This window comes from Branchiostoma belcheri, unplaced genomic scaffold (assembly GCF_001625305.1).
Source record: "Branchiostoma belcheri isolate BF01 breed outbred unplaced genomic scaffold, Haploidv18h27 scaffold34, whole genome shotgun sequence".
Classification (NCBI taxonomy): Eukaryota; Metazoa; Chordata; class Leptocardii; order Amphioxiformes; family Branchiostomatidae; genus Branchiostoma; species Branchiostoma belcheri.
This window is the reverse complement of record NW_017803954.1, coordinates 1,400,261-1,418,444: the sequence shown is the minus strand read 5'-3', so window position 1 is coordinate 1,418,444 and position 18,184 is coordinate 1,400,261. Positions and strand designations below refer to the sequence as shown.

General features: G+C 43.7%; 3 protein-coding genes across 7 annotated transcripts; all 3 read right to left on the bottom strand.

Annotated features, from left to right (window-relative positions):
• Window positions 1-2,818: 2,818 nt before the first annotated feature.
• Window positions 2,819-6,295, bottom strand: LOC109475512 (ankyrin repeat and SOCS box protein 5-like). 2 transcript variants are annotated; one of them, XM_019776149.1, is made up of 6 exons: window positions 6,184-6,295; window positions 5,712-5,918; window positions 5,305-5,433; window positions 4,643-4,822; window positions 3,483-3,595; window positions 2,819-3,277 (listed from the first exon to the last, which is right to left on the bottom strand). In XM_019776149.1, the coding sequence occupies exons 2-6, from the start codon at window positions 5,779-5,781 to the stop codon at window positions 2,921-2,923; spliced, it is 849 nt and encodes a 282-aa protein (XP_019631708.1). In that variant the 5' UTR covers window positions 5,782-5,918; window positions 6,184-6,295; the 3' UTR covers window positions 2,819-2,920. The 2 variants fall into 2 exon arrangements, with proteins under 2 accessions (XP_019631708.1, XP_019631710.1); XM_019776151.1 differs by having other exon boundaries at window positions 5,712-5,874.
• Window positions 6,296-6,790: 495 nt separating this feature from the next.
• On the bottom strand, window positions 6,791-9,354 carry LOC109475514 (protein CLN8-like). The gene is made up of 4 exons (XM_019776153.1): window positions 9,012-9,354; window positions 8,173-8,358; window positions 7,701-7,877; window positions 6,791-7,283 (listed from the first exon to the last, which is right to left on the bottom strand). Exons 2-4 carry the CDS (start codon window positions 8,347-8,349, stop codon window positions 6,807-6,809), a joined length of 831 nt encoding a protein of 276 aa, XP_019631712.1. The 5' UTR covers window positions 8,350-8,358; window positions 9,012-9,354; the 3' UTR covers window positions 6,791-6,806.
• Window positions 9,355-10,070: 716 nt separating this feature from the next.
• LOC109475508 (ETS homologous factor-like) lies at window positions 10,071-17,333 on the bottom strand. Of its 4 annotated transcripts, none has more exons than XM_019776143.1 (10): window positions 17,211-17,333; window positions 16,381-16,493; window positions 14,773-15,034; window positions 13,293-13,514; window positions 12,842-12,967; window positions 12,402-12,590; window positions 12,159-12,275; window positions 11,858-12,043; window positions 11,544-11,736; window positions 10,071-11,326 (listed from the first exon to the last, which is right to left on the bottom strand). In XM_019776143.1, exons 2-10 carry the CDS (start codon window positions 16,399-16,401, stop codon window positions 11,230-11,232), a joined length of 1,413 nt encoding a protein of 470 aa, XP_019631702.1. In that variant the 5' UTR covers window positions 16,402-16,493; window positions 17,211-17,333; the 3' UTR covers window positions 10,071-11,229. The 4 variants fall into 4 exon arrangements, with proteins under 4 accessions (XP_019631702.1, XP_019631701.1, XP_019631704.1 ...); XM_019776142.1 differs by having other exon boundaries at window positions 10,071-11,172; XM_019776145.1 differs by lacking the exon at window positions 12,842-12,967 and having other exon boundaries at window positions 10,071-11,172.
• Window positions 17,334-18,184: the final 851 nt, after the last annotated feature.

Below are 18,184 nucleotides of genomic sequence, written 5' to 3'. Positions count from 1 at the left end.
ACTCTGACGGAAAATTATGGCGCCTTTTCCCGAAGGATCTTTGGGGCGTCTGGGGTATCGTTAAACTTTATCAAGTTAAGATGTGGGCTTCTCACACCGCGTGCTTGCAAACTCCAACTTATTACCACCTCTGCCCCAGGCGTCCTCTTTTAACAGCTGCTCTCATCTCCGTATGCACAGTGGACGATTTATTCTAAATCAAGAGTGATACGGTCTTCACTGACGTCCTGTGTTTGCTGGCAGGGCTTTTACAGTTGTACTGAAAAAGAATAGAAGACGGATTGGTCTCTGGATTGCAACTGACAGCTTTTCAGACCCCGCGAGACACGGTGAGACCTCGCGAGAGCAGAGGGCTTGACCAGTGTCGACAGGGTGCTGTTCATAAACTTAAAGAGATACGGAAGTGTCATTCGTATTGGTGCCACAATTAGACGAAATTACGTGCATATTATTGCGATTGATCATAACGAATTTGAAATGATCCACCCAGACAGTTTGGAACTGGTGGCGTGAGACAAGGCCTCGACATAAAGGATGTCACTGGCATCACAGTACTCTTACATCTGCCAAAACAGCATTGGCAAAAGATAACTGGATTGGTATGTCGGATCATCTTTACAAGGCTATCCGTGTCATCCAAAAACCAACTCTGGGTCTGTCACTTCTACTTCAGTCGTCTAATGATCTATTTATTTATCTGTGTGAGAGGGCATATATTGAACTCAATTGGATAGGGCAGCCTACAAGAGTATAACGTTTGTTTTAATGACCGAACTGTTCCACTGTTTAACTGTGTCCAAAGCGTTTATGGTCACTGTAAGGTCTTTAGTGTAGGTGGGCGTGTACAGTGCTTGCCCACGCGTCTTTTCCTCATGTCAATGTTCCGTTATCACTTGCGATGTTTTGATAATGAGACGAACATTGTGTTTATATTTTTTAGAATTTTTGAGTGAGTGAGTGTTTTATCATATACTTTCTGACTTCCTACGTTTCACAACATCGGAGTTGAGGGCGCGTTTAAACACACCACCCTTGTTTCCTCTGTGTTGTTTTGCCATGTAAACGGATAAGGTGGTACATCGGATGTGTGCACAGTGACCAAACGTGTGAACGTCGGGCTCAGAGGGTGTGAGCCGGTACTTACAGCAATCATCTAAGAACATAATTCCTAATCCGACATATATGATAACATGGGTCGAGGTTAGGGTCACTAGTGATGGCGGACATGTTTGTGGGTCTCTTGTTAGATAAGGACTCTTAGGTTTGTAAGATGCACGCGGGGGAGATCACTCAACTTTGGCTTTATCCCGATAAACCGCTTATAACAGCAGTCCTGTACACGTCTCTAACTACCTTCTTTCTTTTCATATTGTTTGTATCTTTTAATTAGATTAATTACCTATTCTACACTTTTGAAGATTTATTGTTCTGCCTTCCACCGCGACATTATCATTTATTTACATCGATAATGACTCGAAACGTTGTCGTTTTCCAGACTGCAGTTTTCTCCATCTAGCAAACTGACCAAGAGATTGACAATGGCGTCAGGCAACAGAAAAGCCTAACTGCTGCCTGAGCTCAGCGACAAGTGCTTAATTGGTTATCCGATACATTTTTGCTGTAACAGTTTGGAAGTGTCAAGTCACATATGCATGTTTGGTGGTATTGGGGGTATCATGTTGTTATAAAGGTCAGACGAGGTCAGCGGAGTAAAATCTACCAAACGGTTGGCTGGAGAGGACAACGGTGGGTCCCGGAGCGGAAATGATGACAACACATTGCGAACTTGCAACTACCACAACCTCAATTTATCATTGAAATATCTAATAACCTGGACGTATAGAAAGATAGCTATATAATCCCAACTGGGTGTATGCGCGCATGGTATTGTATCCTTACACAGTTGTTTATTTTGGTGTCTATCTATATTTGCTAACGACTAAAGATAGTCGGCGGTCCCCGGGGAACAGGTCACGGCCGCTTTTCCCAGAGTTCCTGGAGGAAAAGAGGCTCGTAAAGGGGTTTCCTCGACGATGGTCTCTGTTTTCTTCAAGTGTTCAAAACATGCAGTCTTCCACTTCATAAAGTTGTCAAAACGATAACATTTGTTTGATAAATAAAAGCATGTAACCTTACGTGTTGTCGAACGAGCACGTACACCGTGGCACGTATACGTGGAGTTTCGTTTGTCGACGAAGCAAACGATGCAAAAGCGTGTTCTAGCATTCGTAAAGAAAACTGCAGGTAAGACATGATGTTTTATATGTTATGTGCGACTTCTTACACAATGTACACATTTCCATCGCAACTGCAAATGGCTTTAAGCTCGTACCGAGCAAGTATGTTTTCTGCTGTTTAAAAAGACAAATGTACCCGTCTTCTCTGGTAGGCTTGAATTTTTCTTCAAGTGTATATCTTGACAGTGTACATATCCGTCTTTTAAACCACCGAATGCAAGTTTTCAAAACTTTCTGTTGAATGTATCGTCACAGAGGGCGTTGATTAACCACTAAATAATACAACATATGTACTTGTCCTTGGTACTGAACACATTCTCACACAGGAATGTCCCCGGTGCCGAACGCATTTCCATACATAGCCATACCTGTCCTTGGTACTGAACACATTCTCACACAGGAATGTCCCCGGTGCCGAACGCATTTCCATACATAACCATACCTGTCCTTGGTACTGAAGACGTTCTCACACATGGCCATGCCTGTCCCAGGTGCTGAACGCATGCTCCTCACACAACCATTCCTGTCCCTGGTGCTAGATGACTTTTCTCTTGAGTGATTCAGAGACAGTACAACTAAGCTGAGCACTTACACCTCCCATTGCTTTTATTTTGCATATATAGATTACATTTCAAGAATTATCATTTTTATAAAAAAAATTCTTACACACACACAAAAAAGTTTCAGTCGAACTGTAGGAAAGTCTTATGCGCCGTGGGGATTTTCAGCCTGTCAATTGTGTGAAGTCGTTCTTTCCCGAGACTTTTCCTCACGACGAGCCGGCACAGTTGGCACAGTGTCAGCGGGCTGGGACTGAGCAGTAAGTCTCTTGTGGCACTCTCTTTCGGAGCCACGTCCACGGGTTTCTTCCCCTGAGAGTCCACGGCGTTCATATCTGCCCCAGCTTCTAGGAGGAGCCTTGTAAGGTCGACATGGTCGCCCCGAGCAGCGACATGGACCGGGGTCCCCCGCCCGCTCCCGTCCCCGGTGTTGGGGTTGGCGCCGGCCCGTAGGAGGGACCTGCAGAGCCGCAGAGAGTCCTGCATAGAAACGTACATAAAGGAAAACAATGAAATGCACACGTGTATTCTGACTGGTGCATTTGAAGCTGCAGTGTAACTGAGCATAGACTGAAAGTACATATAGTGACACTCTCATTTGCTAAACCTTAAGCTTGTTCTCACTGGTGACATACAAGTAAAAGGTGAAATGGGAAGGTGACAAAGTTTACGTTTTTTGTCATACCTGAGGGGAGATGCGGTAAGGATCGGCGTCCTTCATGGTCAACTCCTCCCCGGTGACACAATGGAGGGCAGACGCATCGTCAACCCCTGTCTGGTCAACGTTCGCACCGTTTTCTGAGAAAATAATGAAATGAAATACCTTTATAGTACATTCATGCCACGGCGGGCTAGGTACAGGTCAAGACTTAACAGACACATAACAAACATATGTAGAAAAGTGTAGACAAAAGATACACTGCTTGACTTAGACATACATACGTAAGGAACATACAAGGATACTATACTAGGCTAATACAAAGTGTTCTAGTTACTGAGCTAATACAGAGTGGTCAACTTCTTCTCGCTTTTTTGTACAATGGAAAATGTGGGAACAGATCATATTTGTGATACAGGGTTTGTCTAGACGCATCAAAAATATAAATTTATCGTTTGTATTTAGGTATTTAAGTATGGGACCTTCTCTTAAATATGATTAAAAAGGACAGATCTTTCATTAGAATATAAAGTACAGTCTAAAATAAAGTGTTGTTCATCCTCTATTCTATTCATGTTACAGTATTGACAGAGTCTGTTCTGGAGAGGAATGCGGTTGTGCCGTCCCGTTTCTATGAGTAATTTGTGGCAACTTATTCGGAGTTTAGTTGCAGCTACCCTGTGTTGAATGTTGTTGACCGATAGGTACTCTTCTTCTTTATATATACTTCTAAACAAACGGTACGTTCGTAACTTGTTACTAGAAGATGTACCTCTGTTATGGTCATTGTGGATTTCAGTAGTAAATGTTTGTGTGTAAATATGTTTCAATCGTTGGCTGATGGAGTTAATTATTGGTGATAGATTTGTGTTCAGAGATATATCAGGACGCCATACCTAAGCAAAACCGCATTCCTCCAAAGTTTTACGGATACCGGACGCCCAGCATTTATTGCCGCTAGTCTCTAGTTGTAGTTGACATGAGAGGGCGTCCGCTTGCAGACTGTCATGGTGTGTGATGTTTCACTGTTATTTAAATGTGCTGCAGCATTCAAACTATAGCAAAGGATTTAGTTCCATCGAAAACAATCGGATCGATCGATTCCTCTTACCTATCGGGACAGAGCAACATGACAACACTAGTACTCGACACAAAAATTTCTAAAATATAGGGAAAAGCTTTCGAACCGATAAGGATCTCCTGACATGCCACATGCCCCTTGGCGGCTGCTGAGAGAAGAGCTGAATAGCGCCACCTGTCGGTAAAGTTGACGTCTGCACCATGTGACAACAGCAACTTGACTATTTCCAGCTGGCCTTCCTCTGCGGCCAAGATCAGTGCAGTGGGCTGGTTGGACCACCTTTCGCCTTTAAAATGAGAAAAAAAAGACCACGTCAATGATGTCAAGTAGAATATATCCCTGAAAGTGGTGACAGAAACGTGATCACAAATTCGGTAATGTGGTAACAGCGTAGGGTAATTGAAATAAACTGCGGTGCCATTAATATAGATCAGCCTCGAAGTTATATTATAAGTTTATCAAATGGTATATAAGGAGGTTCACAAATAAAACTGCGCTTGTCGGCTTGCGCACTGTGATGAATTGTTGGTTTGTATGTCAAAGGTGAAGCCCCCCTCCCCCCGTAGCCCCTCCCCCAAAGACGTAAACAAACATGTATAACGCATGGTCTCACATTTTTCGTTTATCTTTCGTGGGCCTTCAAATTTAACAATGGGCATGTGTGTTGTGAATCTACTGTGAACCATTTGTGCACTACCGTGCACTGGTGTTTGTTATCGTGAAATATTCTGTTGAAGAACGGAGAATGAAAGCACTGAGCCAGCACACCTGTAACATTGTTGACATCTGCCCCGCACGACAGGAGGAACTTGACGGTGTCCAGTCTGCTCCTTCTGCAGGCGGCTTGCAGGGCCGAGTTGCGGTTCCAGATCGCGTAATTGATATCTACACCTTTGTCTGGAAAATATACTCCATCTTAATATCTGTACGTATGAATTAGCCATAGTGCTGATCAATGGCAAAGGCTCGATGAATAGATTTAAGCTGCAAACCACCTTGGTGATGTGCTGGAAATTTGAAAGAAGTGCATGTATTTATGACAATGTTATGTATGTGTAACTTGGCGAATATAGGGTGAACCAGAAAGACTGAATAGAATTCATCTGTTGGTCAACAAAGGAATTAGTCTGTATGATTAGGCCAGTTAGGCCTAGCTGAAAATGGTTTGCTCCTACCGAGGTATAGTCGCACCGTCTGTGTGTCTCCAGACATGGCGGCCTCGACCATCCTCCTTTCGTCATTCATGTTGTACCGTGTGTGGAATGTTCCCCTTGGTGTGTAGGTGTGGATCCTTTCCCAGCTCTTTGGTAGTTACGATTAGACCCTTAACGTTTTCTGCTGAAACATGGCACCGCCCCTGTGTATAGGGATGACGTCAGTACCTGGGTCAACAATGTATGACTCATTGTGCCAGAATATCGTATTACCTACCCCGGTAGAATATTTATTCCTTTTACGGTAACACAGACTAGCAGATGATGTAGCTGGCAAATATCTTCTGTTCAGACCGTCGAATCAAATCATCGCCATTCCTCGACATATCAGCTTCGTGTCTGGATGCGCAATAGGCCACCATTAAATACAAGTTGATTGTGCGGATCCTTCCCATTCAAATTTCCACAATCATCTATCTGAAAACAAACTTACCTTTAGAGATGCTACCGTTTAACATGGACTTGTGGGTTTGTCTTGGCAGACGTTGTGGTTTAGGCTAACCAGGAACCACAGTCACCCATGACCTTTGGTCTTTAGCGATGGTAATTACAGAATGCCGTGTACACAGCGCCACTATGCGATTAAACTCGGGATAGCACTTTCCATCATCCTGATATACAACCACCCAAGCTGGTCATCATACACGGCACAAGGTGCTATGAGATTTCGCCATTCTTCACTAGAATGTGGAAGAAGTCGAACTGGTGTGGCTACAAAGTATTACCCGCTACTGAGGCTTTTGGCTATTGTCAAAGAGTAACCTGGTCGACATGCCTTGTTTATTCGAGTGACGGTTGTCCAAGTCAATACCCACAGGAGAATACACAATGCACACCCTGTTTGACATTTTCAGTGAAATTTAGCAATTTTCCATCAGGACCCTCACACATAAGCATCCCACAAACGTATATCATTCGTATGACAGACATGTGAGAATAGAACAAAACATTTCATATATAACAATTTATTTCAGAACAGATCTCTAGAAGTATCAATTATATAATGCACAATCTATTTGAAAAGTAGCGATATTCACACTTTATCTTAACATATGTTTACTGTATCTTTTTGCGGCTAGCGATGTTATTACCGCGTAGGTTCCTTCTTGCACTGAAGGTGACAGAATACCTCCGGATGCTCTCGATCCACCAAAATGGCGTCATCCAGAACGTGGTGAGAACCAGCCCGCCGTACACGAGACAGAGCAGCGGCAGGGGCGTCACACACCAGATCCGGCGCCAGTTCCTGTAGGTGTGGAACCACATGTAGCATTCCACCATGTTCCGGAGGGAGAAGGTGTGGATGAGAAGAAGCTGGTTCCATTCCCAAATGCGAGTGTTCCTCATCCCGGCTTTGAGCAGAAGCCAGCTGATCCTGTCGAACGGTAAGATGATCTCCATGGTGAGCCCCGCCACGGTGAGGTGGTACAGACGGTCGCACCAGAGCACCTGCGTCAGGAGGGCGGTGAGCCAGGTGTGGTGGAGGAACACGATGGGGTAGAACACACGGCGTCTGAGGGACATCGTGGCGAGCTGTGAAAAAATGATTATCACATCGAAGTATGTATACTTGATTCTTTTCCTTTTTTTAAATTGATGTAGTTTGCTGCATACGATATGTTCCTGTTTTGTGTAATTACAGACGTAAAAAGTTACAGGCATGAATGCACAGGACCAGCGTGCCCCGACCTCGCGTGTCAGCCATTAGGGACCCCCAAATCAGCACCAAGGTCATCACCCGCTGACGCACCCCCAGTTTGCCCCGGCCGCAGCTGAGCGCTCTCCGGAGGCTTGTAGTGGCGCGTCAACATTTAGTAAAACACAACACACTATACAATTAAGGAATGTGTCCCTGCTCAAGTTATTTCAGTGGGCGCATTGTTCAGGGGACATTACCAAGTCATTTGTTTTTTATTTGGTTTGCTTTAAACATGATCAGCAGTGACCTACCTGTATCAATTCAAAGATTGAGAAACCAACTGAGAAGAGCACCGCGAAACGCCCCGTGGGTGTGGTTGCCATGGCGATATCAGTGCTGACGGAGTCGTCCCAGAAGATTGTCCATATTCCCGCCGCCGTGGAGACAGCACCGAAGAACAGCCCCAAAATGGCCCGGACCCAGCCCACCTGTGAATTATGGGTAACCTGGACTGAGACTACCATTTCAAGTAGCGATTTTTCAGCAAATCATTAATCGTGTATGGATGCCATAGCTGAACTTTGTCTGGAATTTCCAATACACTAAGCCTCAAAATTAATTATCGAAAATGTTCTTGTGATATTTTCTGTTCCAATGACTCCTGTTACTTCTTGTTTCTCACAGTCCTGATCGTTATTTTGACAGTCATCCAGTCCAAAGCCTAGCCAAAAAGCCTATCATGGTCACACACCATGGTCACCCCTCTTTACCCCCAACGCCCACCTTATCCCCAGCCGTATCCAGACGTCTGTACACCTCCGTACGACTGGCCACCAGACGGGTCAGCACTTGGAACACCAGGAAGAACAAGATGGTTCCTCCTATAACAGATGCCTGGACGGACAGCTGGGTGTAGTCCAACTCTTCCAGGGACGGGTGTATAACCTGGATCAGTCCCATGATTTCGACCTCGAAATAAACGGAAATTATCAAATTTAAAACGCCTCAACTTATAAAACTGCCATCATCAATAGATAATTAAAGTGGTGTTTTTACGAAGTGCTCTTTGTGCAAATACATCACCTTGTATTGATAAAGGAGTATTTATTGGCATTGATATTACCATAGGGGAATTATGACACCGTGATTCTTAGCTCCCTCTATCTTTTTTTCCAGAATGAAAGAACGAGTAACCTTTTGTTCTGCAAATTATTAACGCTTGGCTTTGTTTACTTAAGGCTAACATGAGGGTCGTTGGTGCCATTGGACCCACATGTTACCAGGCTGAATTCTAGTTGTAGACTCCGTTGCAACTCCATGCTCAAATTTCGTCGTCTGAAAACGTAGTTTTAGTGCATCATAAATTGGTCAACACCATTTGCCAAAGATATTTTGTCAAATGTTGGACACTGGCATGAACCCTGATGGATGCTAGGTTATATTTTGACCTTAAGAACCGCTTTGCGATCCTTTTAAGGCGATTGGTAAATTACAGAACCTGTTGACAAAATCGACATAACCACATGAACCATTGCAGTTTAACGTGACTGAGTATCAACAAGTAATGGTGACAAAAATAGATCATATAAGTACTTTTAAAAACACAAGGGCATTGTACTCACTTGGACTCGTCCGACGGTCCTTTGGTCGTCTTCTTAACTACGTTGACATAGGAGTTTGTGATTCTACATGGCACTAGTTAGCCGGCTATGGGTCTAATTCGTAAGGTTTATAATGTTGTACTGACACCGTTGAAGCACCAGCACGTTAACTTTGGTAAAACATTTACGTTTACTCAGAATAGGGGCAAAAGGTCAACATCGACCAGTGGGTCAAAGAGCGCTTGAGACTATGTATCCGACACAGGTAAGAGGCAGACGTAAACGCTAGTTATATGTATAAACGTTAATAACAACAGGGAAAGTCATGCATGGTACTTAGGGTGGATGATTTCAAAGGAAAATCTTAGGTGGGGTAAGAGAAGAATGCAGTGCTGTTTGGACGTAATCACGTATACAGCGTGCGTTATGAGCAATACCATTCCATTTGGCTAGGTGGCGTGCACACTACATGCTAGTAAGTAACCTTACATGTGATGTAGCATGGTTGGCAAGTAAAGAAACGTGATGTTGTCCAGGGATGAAATGCAAAGCCATATTCTTTCATTCTAGTTTGATTGGAACGATCGTACTGAAATGAATCCTTGACAGGAAAATGGTCACTGCTTTGCTGTGCAACTTATATCAACAGTTGGTCCTCTTTCTGTTGGGAATTTTTTTGTTTCGACCTATATTATTCCTTGAGCATGTGCCCTGTTTTCAATGCAGTACTGCCCACAGGTACATGTAGCTCCATTCTCTCCTCCTAATTGTTCTATTATGCATAAATTAGCTTTTCGCAGATGCTTTAAACAGCCTTTCCTTCATTTATCAAACAATTCAGTAATATTTTGGACCATAGGACTACAGAGATTGAGTAACTTTGGCACTCCAGTCAGATAAGTTCTTTAAAAAATGTTGAAGATGGGGATGAGATCACTTTATTATTATCATTACTTTAACGTCATCATGAATATTTTTCTATCCTGGGAACCTTTAAATTACGTAGATCAGCTTAAGGGGGCAATGGGACACAAGGCTAAACTTTGGTCATCTAAGTAACAAAATTGACAATACAGAAAATGTCCATTTTTAACCTTTATTGATATAAAAAGAACCATGATACATGAACCACCGTGTGATGAAAACATTTGCTATTGAAATGATCCCACACTACTCAGTTACAATCATTAAGTATTCTTGTACTGGTGTTTGACATATCATTGAGTACGTAATTTGATAAAATATTGTAAAGATGTTTGATACATATGACTGATATAATAGATAGGTATTAAAAAAATACATAACTTAAACTGAACACCTTTGAGAGCATTACATAAAAGTTCTAACTGATAAAATATATACATTATGTACATAATCTAAGACATTAATTGAGTGATCAACGAATCCCGTATACAAATTCTTACAAAGGAATTGAAATTATGTTTTCAGTAACTAAATGCAACCATCAAACAAACTTCATGATATAAATTCCAATGCTACAGTGTTTGGGGATACTTTGATAACATCAACTTATGCTTACCAAAAACCATTCCCACAAGTACACACAGTTGTCATAATATATGACACTGTGTGCTATGGTACTTCAATATGATATGTAGGACTTCTCCAATATTCTAGAAAAGTCACTGGTTTTTATGTGGCCATAACTTGACCAATGAAACTTAACTATATAGTATTTTTTTCTACTTTTCTTATAAAACACTTACTTCAGTTACTTGTCATAACTTTTACTAAACAAATGTTTAATCTACACAGCACTCAACTTAAAGAGTAACAAAGTATATGTATGTTTAATAATGTCTCCCAAACCCTATAAAAATTTAAAACACAAAAAAATTCCAAATATTTTCTGACAATAATACACACCACCCTACTAACTTGCTTTAGGAAAATACAAATAAGACCAAATCTAGTGAACACTTGGTGCTTCACGTTAAATTTTGCCAGGGAATGCCAAGCTGACTTTTTGCCATGGATGTAACTGCAACCATGGGCACGTTCTGGTAAGATCAACATCGCCGTAACTGCGGGATGTTTGCAGTCATGGTGGTCGCCATGGTAACACTACTCGTTCTCCCTCCACCCCTTGGCCTCGGCTCCGAAGCGATAGACCAAGCGCTTGCCATCAACGCGCTCCAGAATGTGACGCTTGTAGTAATACCTGAAGCACAAGGGATGGCATGGTCAGAACAGTGTTACCATGGGAACCACAAGACTGCTACTCCTTGTCCTGCCACCCTGTAGCTGCAGGACCAAACTTGTACACTAGGCGGCGCTCAGGCACCTGCTGCAGGATCTGACGCTTGTAGTAGTACCTGTGTGGTGAAAGTGAGGTCAGCTGCATTCTTGTTGTATGCTCAAACTATATATGTCTCTATTTGTCTAAGCTTTGGAGTCAGTAGAAATATTCCAGGAGTACTACATGCACAGATTGTTTCAGACCAAGCACAAGTTAACAGGTAAAAGTTAAAAACTATCGGTTACATCATAGTTGCTTACATTAGCCCAGAATAACAAAAGACATAAGCTCACCTCATAGCACGGGACAGCTTCTCGTAGGTCATGTTGGGGTTGTTCTTCTTGCGGCCCCACATGTTGGCGACGGCCTCGGACTGGACGAAGCGGAAGATGCCGTCCCGCCTGTCCTCCCACTTGATGACCTTGGGGTTGGTGGACGGGTTCTTCAGCAGGTCCCTCACAAACTCCCACAGATGGTTGCCCTTGCCTACAGCAGACACAAACAAGATGTGGTCAGTCACTCTGCAGTCACATGTCTACATACAAGAACCCAGCATGCTAAAAATTCATTCACCTGACATAAAGGTAGACCACTATAATATACTTACTATGCTGGCGTCCTCTCTTCCCTGTAGTGAGCAGTTCCTCGGTCGGGGGACGCACCTTCCTCGGGCGGCCGCGGGCCCTCCTCTCGGGGGCACCGCCGGGCTTGATCTTCATGTTGATCGGTGCATTTTGCACTGAGAAATCCACCGTGGGTTTGACCTCTTTGTCCGAGTCATACATGTGCAACTCTGCAGGTGACACAAAAGAAAACTTAAATAAACGCATTCCTTCAAAGCATGAAACAGCTAAAGGCAAAAAGCACAGATTCAGTAATGAAAGTGACAAAGGGCATGTTGTACCCACCATCTGGGTAGCTCCTGCGGGGAGAGGATCCATAGCTGTCGTGGTCGGAGTCCCCGTCACTTGTCTCATATCGTGGCATGAAGAGGTTACCCAGGGTCTGGTCACCACTACCGTAGTCTGACAAAACAAGAGCAGCGAAGGTTATGATACTGTGCACTTCTAGCACTCAGAAGTCTGATGCACTGGACAAGTTTGAAGTGAACACAGCTGTAAGTATTTGAAGTGTTCTGTGGGAACACACACCTGATTCGCTGCCACAGTAGTACGGTGAGTTGCGTCCGGGTGACATGGATGAGTAGGACTCGTCTGTGGAGGTCGGGCTGGGTGGGAAGTCGCCCAGCTCAACGTTGACATCATCAAACTTGTCGTTGACGTCGATGTCGTCAGCGGTGATCCCGCCGCAGTCTGGGAACAGGTCCTGCATGGGCAGGTCTGCAGAAACAGGGGAATTCATGTCAGCAAATGGGGGTCAGACATTTATAAATTTCAAAATAACAACTTCTACGTAAATCAATGGAGTTTACGTTTAAAGGAATGATCAACAATATATTGCATGCCAAGCTTGAAATTACCATGCAACTCTGGACCTTAGGTGAATCTAAATCATCATGTTCTTTACACTATAGAAACCAATTTACAGTAATATAGCCCGCTAGCTTGTGTTGAAAAACCTATGAACTTACCGTCCACAGGGGCTTGGATAAAGTCCATGTTCATCATCTCCTCATGCATAGCACGTACTGACTCTGACATAGTAGTGTCACTGGGGCCTTCACAGAAGGCAGGGGTTGGGTCATAGAGGTACTGAGCTGCAAGAAGCCGAAAGGCAACAGGTCAGCTGGTGAGTATGACTGGTTAATATGGTTAGTGAGTTAGTAGACTTAGAGTTATCACTCAACAAGTGCTTGCAAGGCTGAAGAGTAATGCAGTTGGGCTAGACAGTTCAATGTACAAACTATGGAAGAAAACCTTTTGCAGTCTACTTACATTTAGGTGTTTTCCAGTGGGAAATATCACCAATTGAAATTAGAATAGAATCTTTCTTGCATATTTTATGTTGATAAAAGTTATGATATTGCCCCTTATTTACATTACACCCACACAGGAGAGTGAAATATGTACAAATGTAAGTACCTTCTTCCAGCACTTTGCCAATGGAGAGGTACAAGATGTCTCCATAGTTGGGGCAAAGCAGGGAGAACTCCTCCCGACTCATCATGCACAGCTTGGCGCCGTTGACGCGGAAGTGCTCGAAGTTGATCTCGTGCGGCGGCAGCTCGTACTCGGCAACTGCCCAGGTGAGGAAGCCGCGCACCTGTGTGTAGGACCAGTTCATGGGGTGGCTGTTGCACCAGTCTGCACAGGGACAAACAGAAAACAGAGACGGGGGTCAGTCACACAAAACAGCAGAAAATATCTTTGTCTAACATTTCTTTCCATGCATTGTTATCACGTAGCACCACACAAGTGGAGACATCACTACCTGGCAGTGCGTCATGAATATTGTATCCTAAACAATGGCCAAGGGCAAAACAAGTGGATCATGTGTCAGTGTCAGGTAGCTAAGGCAACAAAAACAGGGCACTTTTTCCAGGAACTGTTTTTCTGTGCCGTGCTAGGTTCTGGCCTTACGTTCCTCATTACCACAGAGTAGTTTTAGTGGCTCCTAGAAAGTGTCTGCAGGGGGGAACACAAACACCCCAGGGCCCACTTCTCCCAAATATGATACAATAAGAGGCCAATAAGAGTATGATCAACATCACCATCTGGTTATCTGTGGTGTTTGCAAACTGACCCAAGGTCCGAAGTCTGCAACATAACAACAAAGGAATGCCGACACCCCCAGGGCACAGTCCACAAACACACATGGATGACAATGTCAACACAATGCATGATATATCAAACGTAAAGCCTTTGAAGGTGAGACATGAATGCCAATGTTTTCTGCAGCAAATTGTTGCCACTTTTGCTTTTCTTCTGGGATGAAAGGCAAAGTCGTTCTATTCATACCCATCTATGAATTGGAGAGATTTTGTTGATGTCACATTGTGTATGAATTACTTTGAATACCTTGAAATCCTTTTAGCTTATCAACCATACCTTGAGAGTTATGGTGCTGTTTACATGAGTTTTAGTAGTACTTAAACTCTTGAGATTTGAAACAAAAATGGAGGCAAGGTCAGACAGGTGGGCGCCAGACAGGCAATTGATTGTCTGATGTTTTTCACCTTCAGCACTAAGATGATGCAATTACTCTATATAACAATACAGGCCTGGCAGTTGGACTACAACCTTGTTTACATGAAGAGCCAAATACTATAACATTCCAAGTTCAGTTTTATGAGGGACAAATAGCGGAATAAACAAATATTTACAGCCTTAATGCCCTCTTAATAGAAAATGGTAGTCAGAGTAACATTATGGCAATGGTAAGATTTGCTTCCATGGAGACATTTCACTGTCACAATAGTGAGAAAAAACAGAACAAGTCCCAGTCTACTCCACAGAAGTCATCAAAGCTTCATGACAAATGATCCTCCCCTTTACATGCCAGCCAATTGTTCAAGAATGTTAAGAACATTAAATTACCAACATAAATCAAGGGCCCACTTACTGAACTGGTTCTGGATTGACATGTAGTTGGACTGTGGCGTCTGTAGCTCTGTGAAGGACGCCTGCTCGCCCTGCAGCGTGCAGCTGGACGGCTGCTCAGACTTGATGTTTCCCCAGGTGCTGGACATGTTGTTCGGCGGTGAGGTGGGCGGTGTCGGGGGGAACAGAGCTTCTGACGGCGGTGGAATCGCAAACTGTGCCGGCGTGGGAATGGGGAAGTTGGACAGAAACTGACCCAAGTCGAGGGTGGTGTCGTCAATAGCCTGGAGAAATAAAATGAAAAAGGCTTCATGAAGCATTTCAAAACTGTGTAACCAAAGTATCAGTGATTGAGGGTACAAAAAAGTGTTACTTCTGCATGTCACCAACACATGGTGGGAAAGTTGGAAGGAAAAAAGTGAGAGCTACTCCACATTTGGCAAAAGAGGAACTTAAATCTGGTGAAAGTGCAGTATTCCCACAAAATTTCAGTATAGACAGTCCAGTTCAGAAAGAAAAATCTCAGGTTGGTAAAGAAATCCTTTAAAGAACCCAAAGAACAACCAAAAACAAAAAACAAAAAAAAAAGGGAGAAAAACCCTCAGACAGGAGAAAGTACAGGTGTGACTCACTGGAAGACCCGGCTGCATCTGGGGTCTGGGCGGACAGCGCTTCGGTTAAGAAGCCCGAAGTGGCATTGTGTTTTTGCAAAAAGTGTTCTTCCAAGAAAAAATTTGCATAAACAGGTGGACCACCTTTCAAATCCCTATGAGCACACAAAGCTCTATATTTGGAGTGCAAGTGGGTGGGGCATAGGGCTTGACTGACAGAAGAACAACATAAAAGTGGACCATGCCATGTGGGTGGAGCAACCATTCTCCTAGCTACTTGATTGACAAATCATTATGGTGACATAGGTATGGTTACTGCCCATGATGCAATAGGGGTACATGCTGACCAATCAGATCACAGGATTATACTTCCACCAATGAGAGCAAAGTCAGCCAGACTGGGTGAGGTAATTGTGTTTGATCAGTATTCAGGCTCATACTTTGCTTTGGGCAGAATTTGAACTCAGGCCAACTCAAACAACACCTGTTTACAAACTTACCTTTAGAGAAGAAAACTGGTACCTTCCATCACTACAAACTTCATACTTGTTATGACTTGGCTTTATGCCTCAGATGGAAGGTGTCATATGCATTTTCAAAACAATATTGAAACGTGTGCCTCAGCTCACTATACCAAAAGTCTAAAATGAATAACAACATTACAAGATAGATGGCCAGAGGCAACGGCCATTGTCTTCATGTTCTCAAGGGCACAAGATTGCCCATCTGAACTTTATGAAACAGTGCAGGGCATTCCAATTCCTTGCAAGTAAACAAGTGTTACTTGAAGGTTCCATCATGAGCATCTTGTAGACTTCAACAAGACATGGGAATTACCATAGTTTCATGTTTTGCTTCTCTGTTATCTGATCTCACTGAAGCACACCCAGCCATTTTTCTACGCTCTAAAACTGAATTAAGCATACGTTACGGAACTGAGCGCACTACCTCTTCTTCTTCTTACCAAAATGTCTCTAAGTACGTATGGAGACAGTCAGGGAGACAAGTGTTGCACCCACCTGTTTGAGTGACTCCGCCATGACTGTGATGATAGATCGATCCTCCCGTGTAAAGCTTGCAAAAGTTGTGTTGAAACGTTGTGAAGGTCACAAGACACTTGAACGTGTAGACACTGTAAGAAACATTCGAGAAACTCATGAGACTCAGGCTTGAGTCCTACTACTGCTACCTTTATACGATATCAGCAGAAAACGAATCCAGCCAAAAGAAATCTGGGTTCTGGATTGGGGAAAGAGCCAACAGGTCGTCGTCTTTCTGCATATTATTTGCAGCTGAAAAACGACTGATTTAGGTTTGAGAATGGTCCCGGGGCAAGACTGGCATAACATTCGGATAATTTTGAACTTAAACAGTTTCGTGTGACCTATTATTTGAAACTTGCGCCATGCGCCAAATCTGTCCTGTAAGAACGCTGGCCGCCCGCCCACACAGCGAGCCCGTGTTCGGGCGCGTGCGTCCCCGCCTACGTGACCGGGAGCACGCGGTTGGATCCCGGGGCCGCACCCTGCCACTACGCACCCAGCAGGACGTTGCAAGCAACGTGGCTCGGTGTTACGAGTACTAACTTGTAGTTATTCGCCATCGGTGCATTCGTGCACTTTTCGGGTTAACGTTACAAGTCACTTACAACACTGGCATGCGATCAGGGACACAATAATGCCACGGCCTGGGGAAAAACAGGGGCGCACGAGGCTGAAAACTACAAAACGGCGCACATTTTTCATGTTCTCCTTTCGGTAAAACTTCTGCTAACTCGGATGCCCCCCTCCCAACCAACCTAGTGCACGGCCACACGTCACGTTTTCGACAAAAAATAAAAGGAACTTACAAGTTTTTCGGATAAGTCAATTCTTCTGCAGGTCTCAAGCAACCATACGGTAGTGACGCAGCACTGAATCCCCGGGCTCAAACTTAAGATATTTTTGAAGCCTTCTGCCTATATACCCCCGAAACAAGCTTCTTCTCGGAAAAGGCTAAGGGAATTCCCCCTTAAATTTTCGACATCACCGCTCTGCGCTCTGATTGGTCCATATCAGCGGTGACGTCTTAATTATGCACACTTTTGTTAAGGCTGAGGTCACGTGATAGCTGTCAACCAATTAAACAGCAAAACGTCACCAACTTCCCCGAAGTATTTTTAGAGTACGACGAAAACAACAGCGCCACACACTGCACACAGACACACATGATGCAACATACTGTGCAGCAACATGACAAAAGAAATTTCTTTACAGACATGCTACCAGCAAGTTAACACATTCAAATAAAGAATTCCAGAATAAGAAGATCATCACTATAGCATTACAGCTCTTTTTTTCTGTGTTCGTCACTCGTTGGTTTGGACTTAAAGTATTTACTCTGGGCGGGACTGCCACCTAAAACTAGGTCACGTGTCGTGTCTGGGTGGCATGAATATTTGATACCAGAGCTATAGAGCGTCAGTTCTAAAACAGCGCGGGGACCATTGAAGTGAAGATAAAAGGGCGGACAACCTAGGGGCCGTGTAATTTTCCATGATGACACTACAATGACATAGCACTGGTTTCTCCATGCATTCTCCATGACACTAAATGCATTCTTCAATTTGTACCTGAAGAAAAAGAACTGTGGAAGGGGCCCGGGGGCACTTTACGATAAATTGCACGGTCACGGGTGGCCTCGGAGGACCGATGTTTGCGATACTTTGACACTGCACAATGGTAAAAAGATGTAGCAGTTTAGCCGCCACTGAAAGCATGCTGACATTCTACAAAACTTTTAACACTTCCCGCAGATCTGCTGAACTAGAACCAGCAAAATACG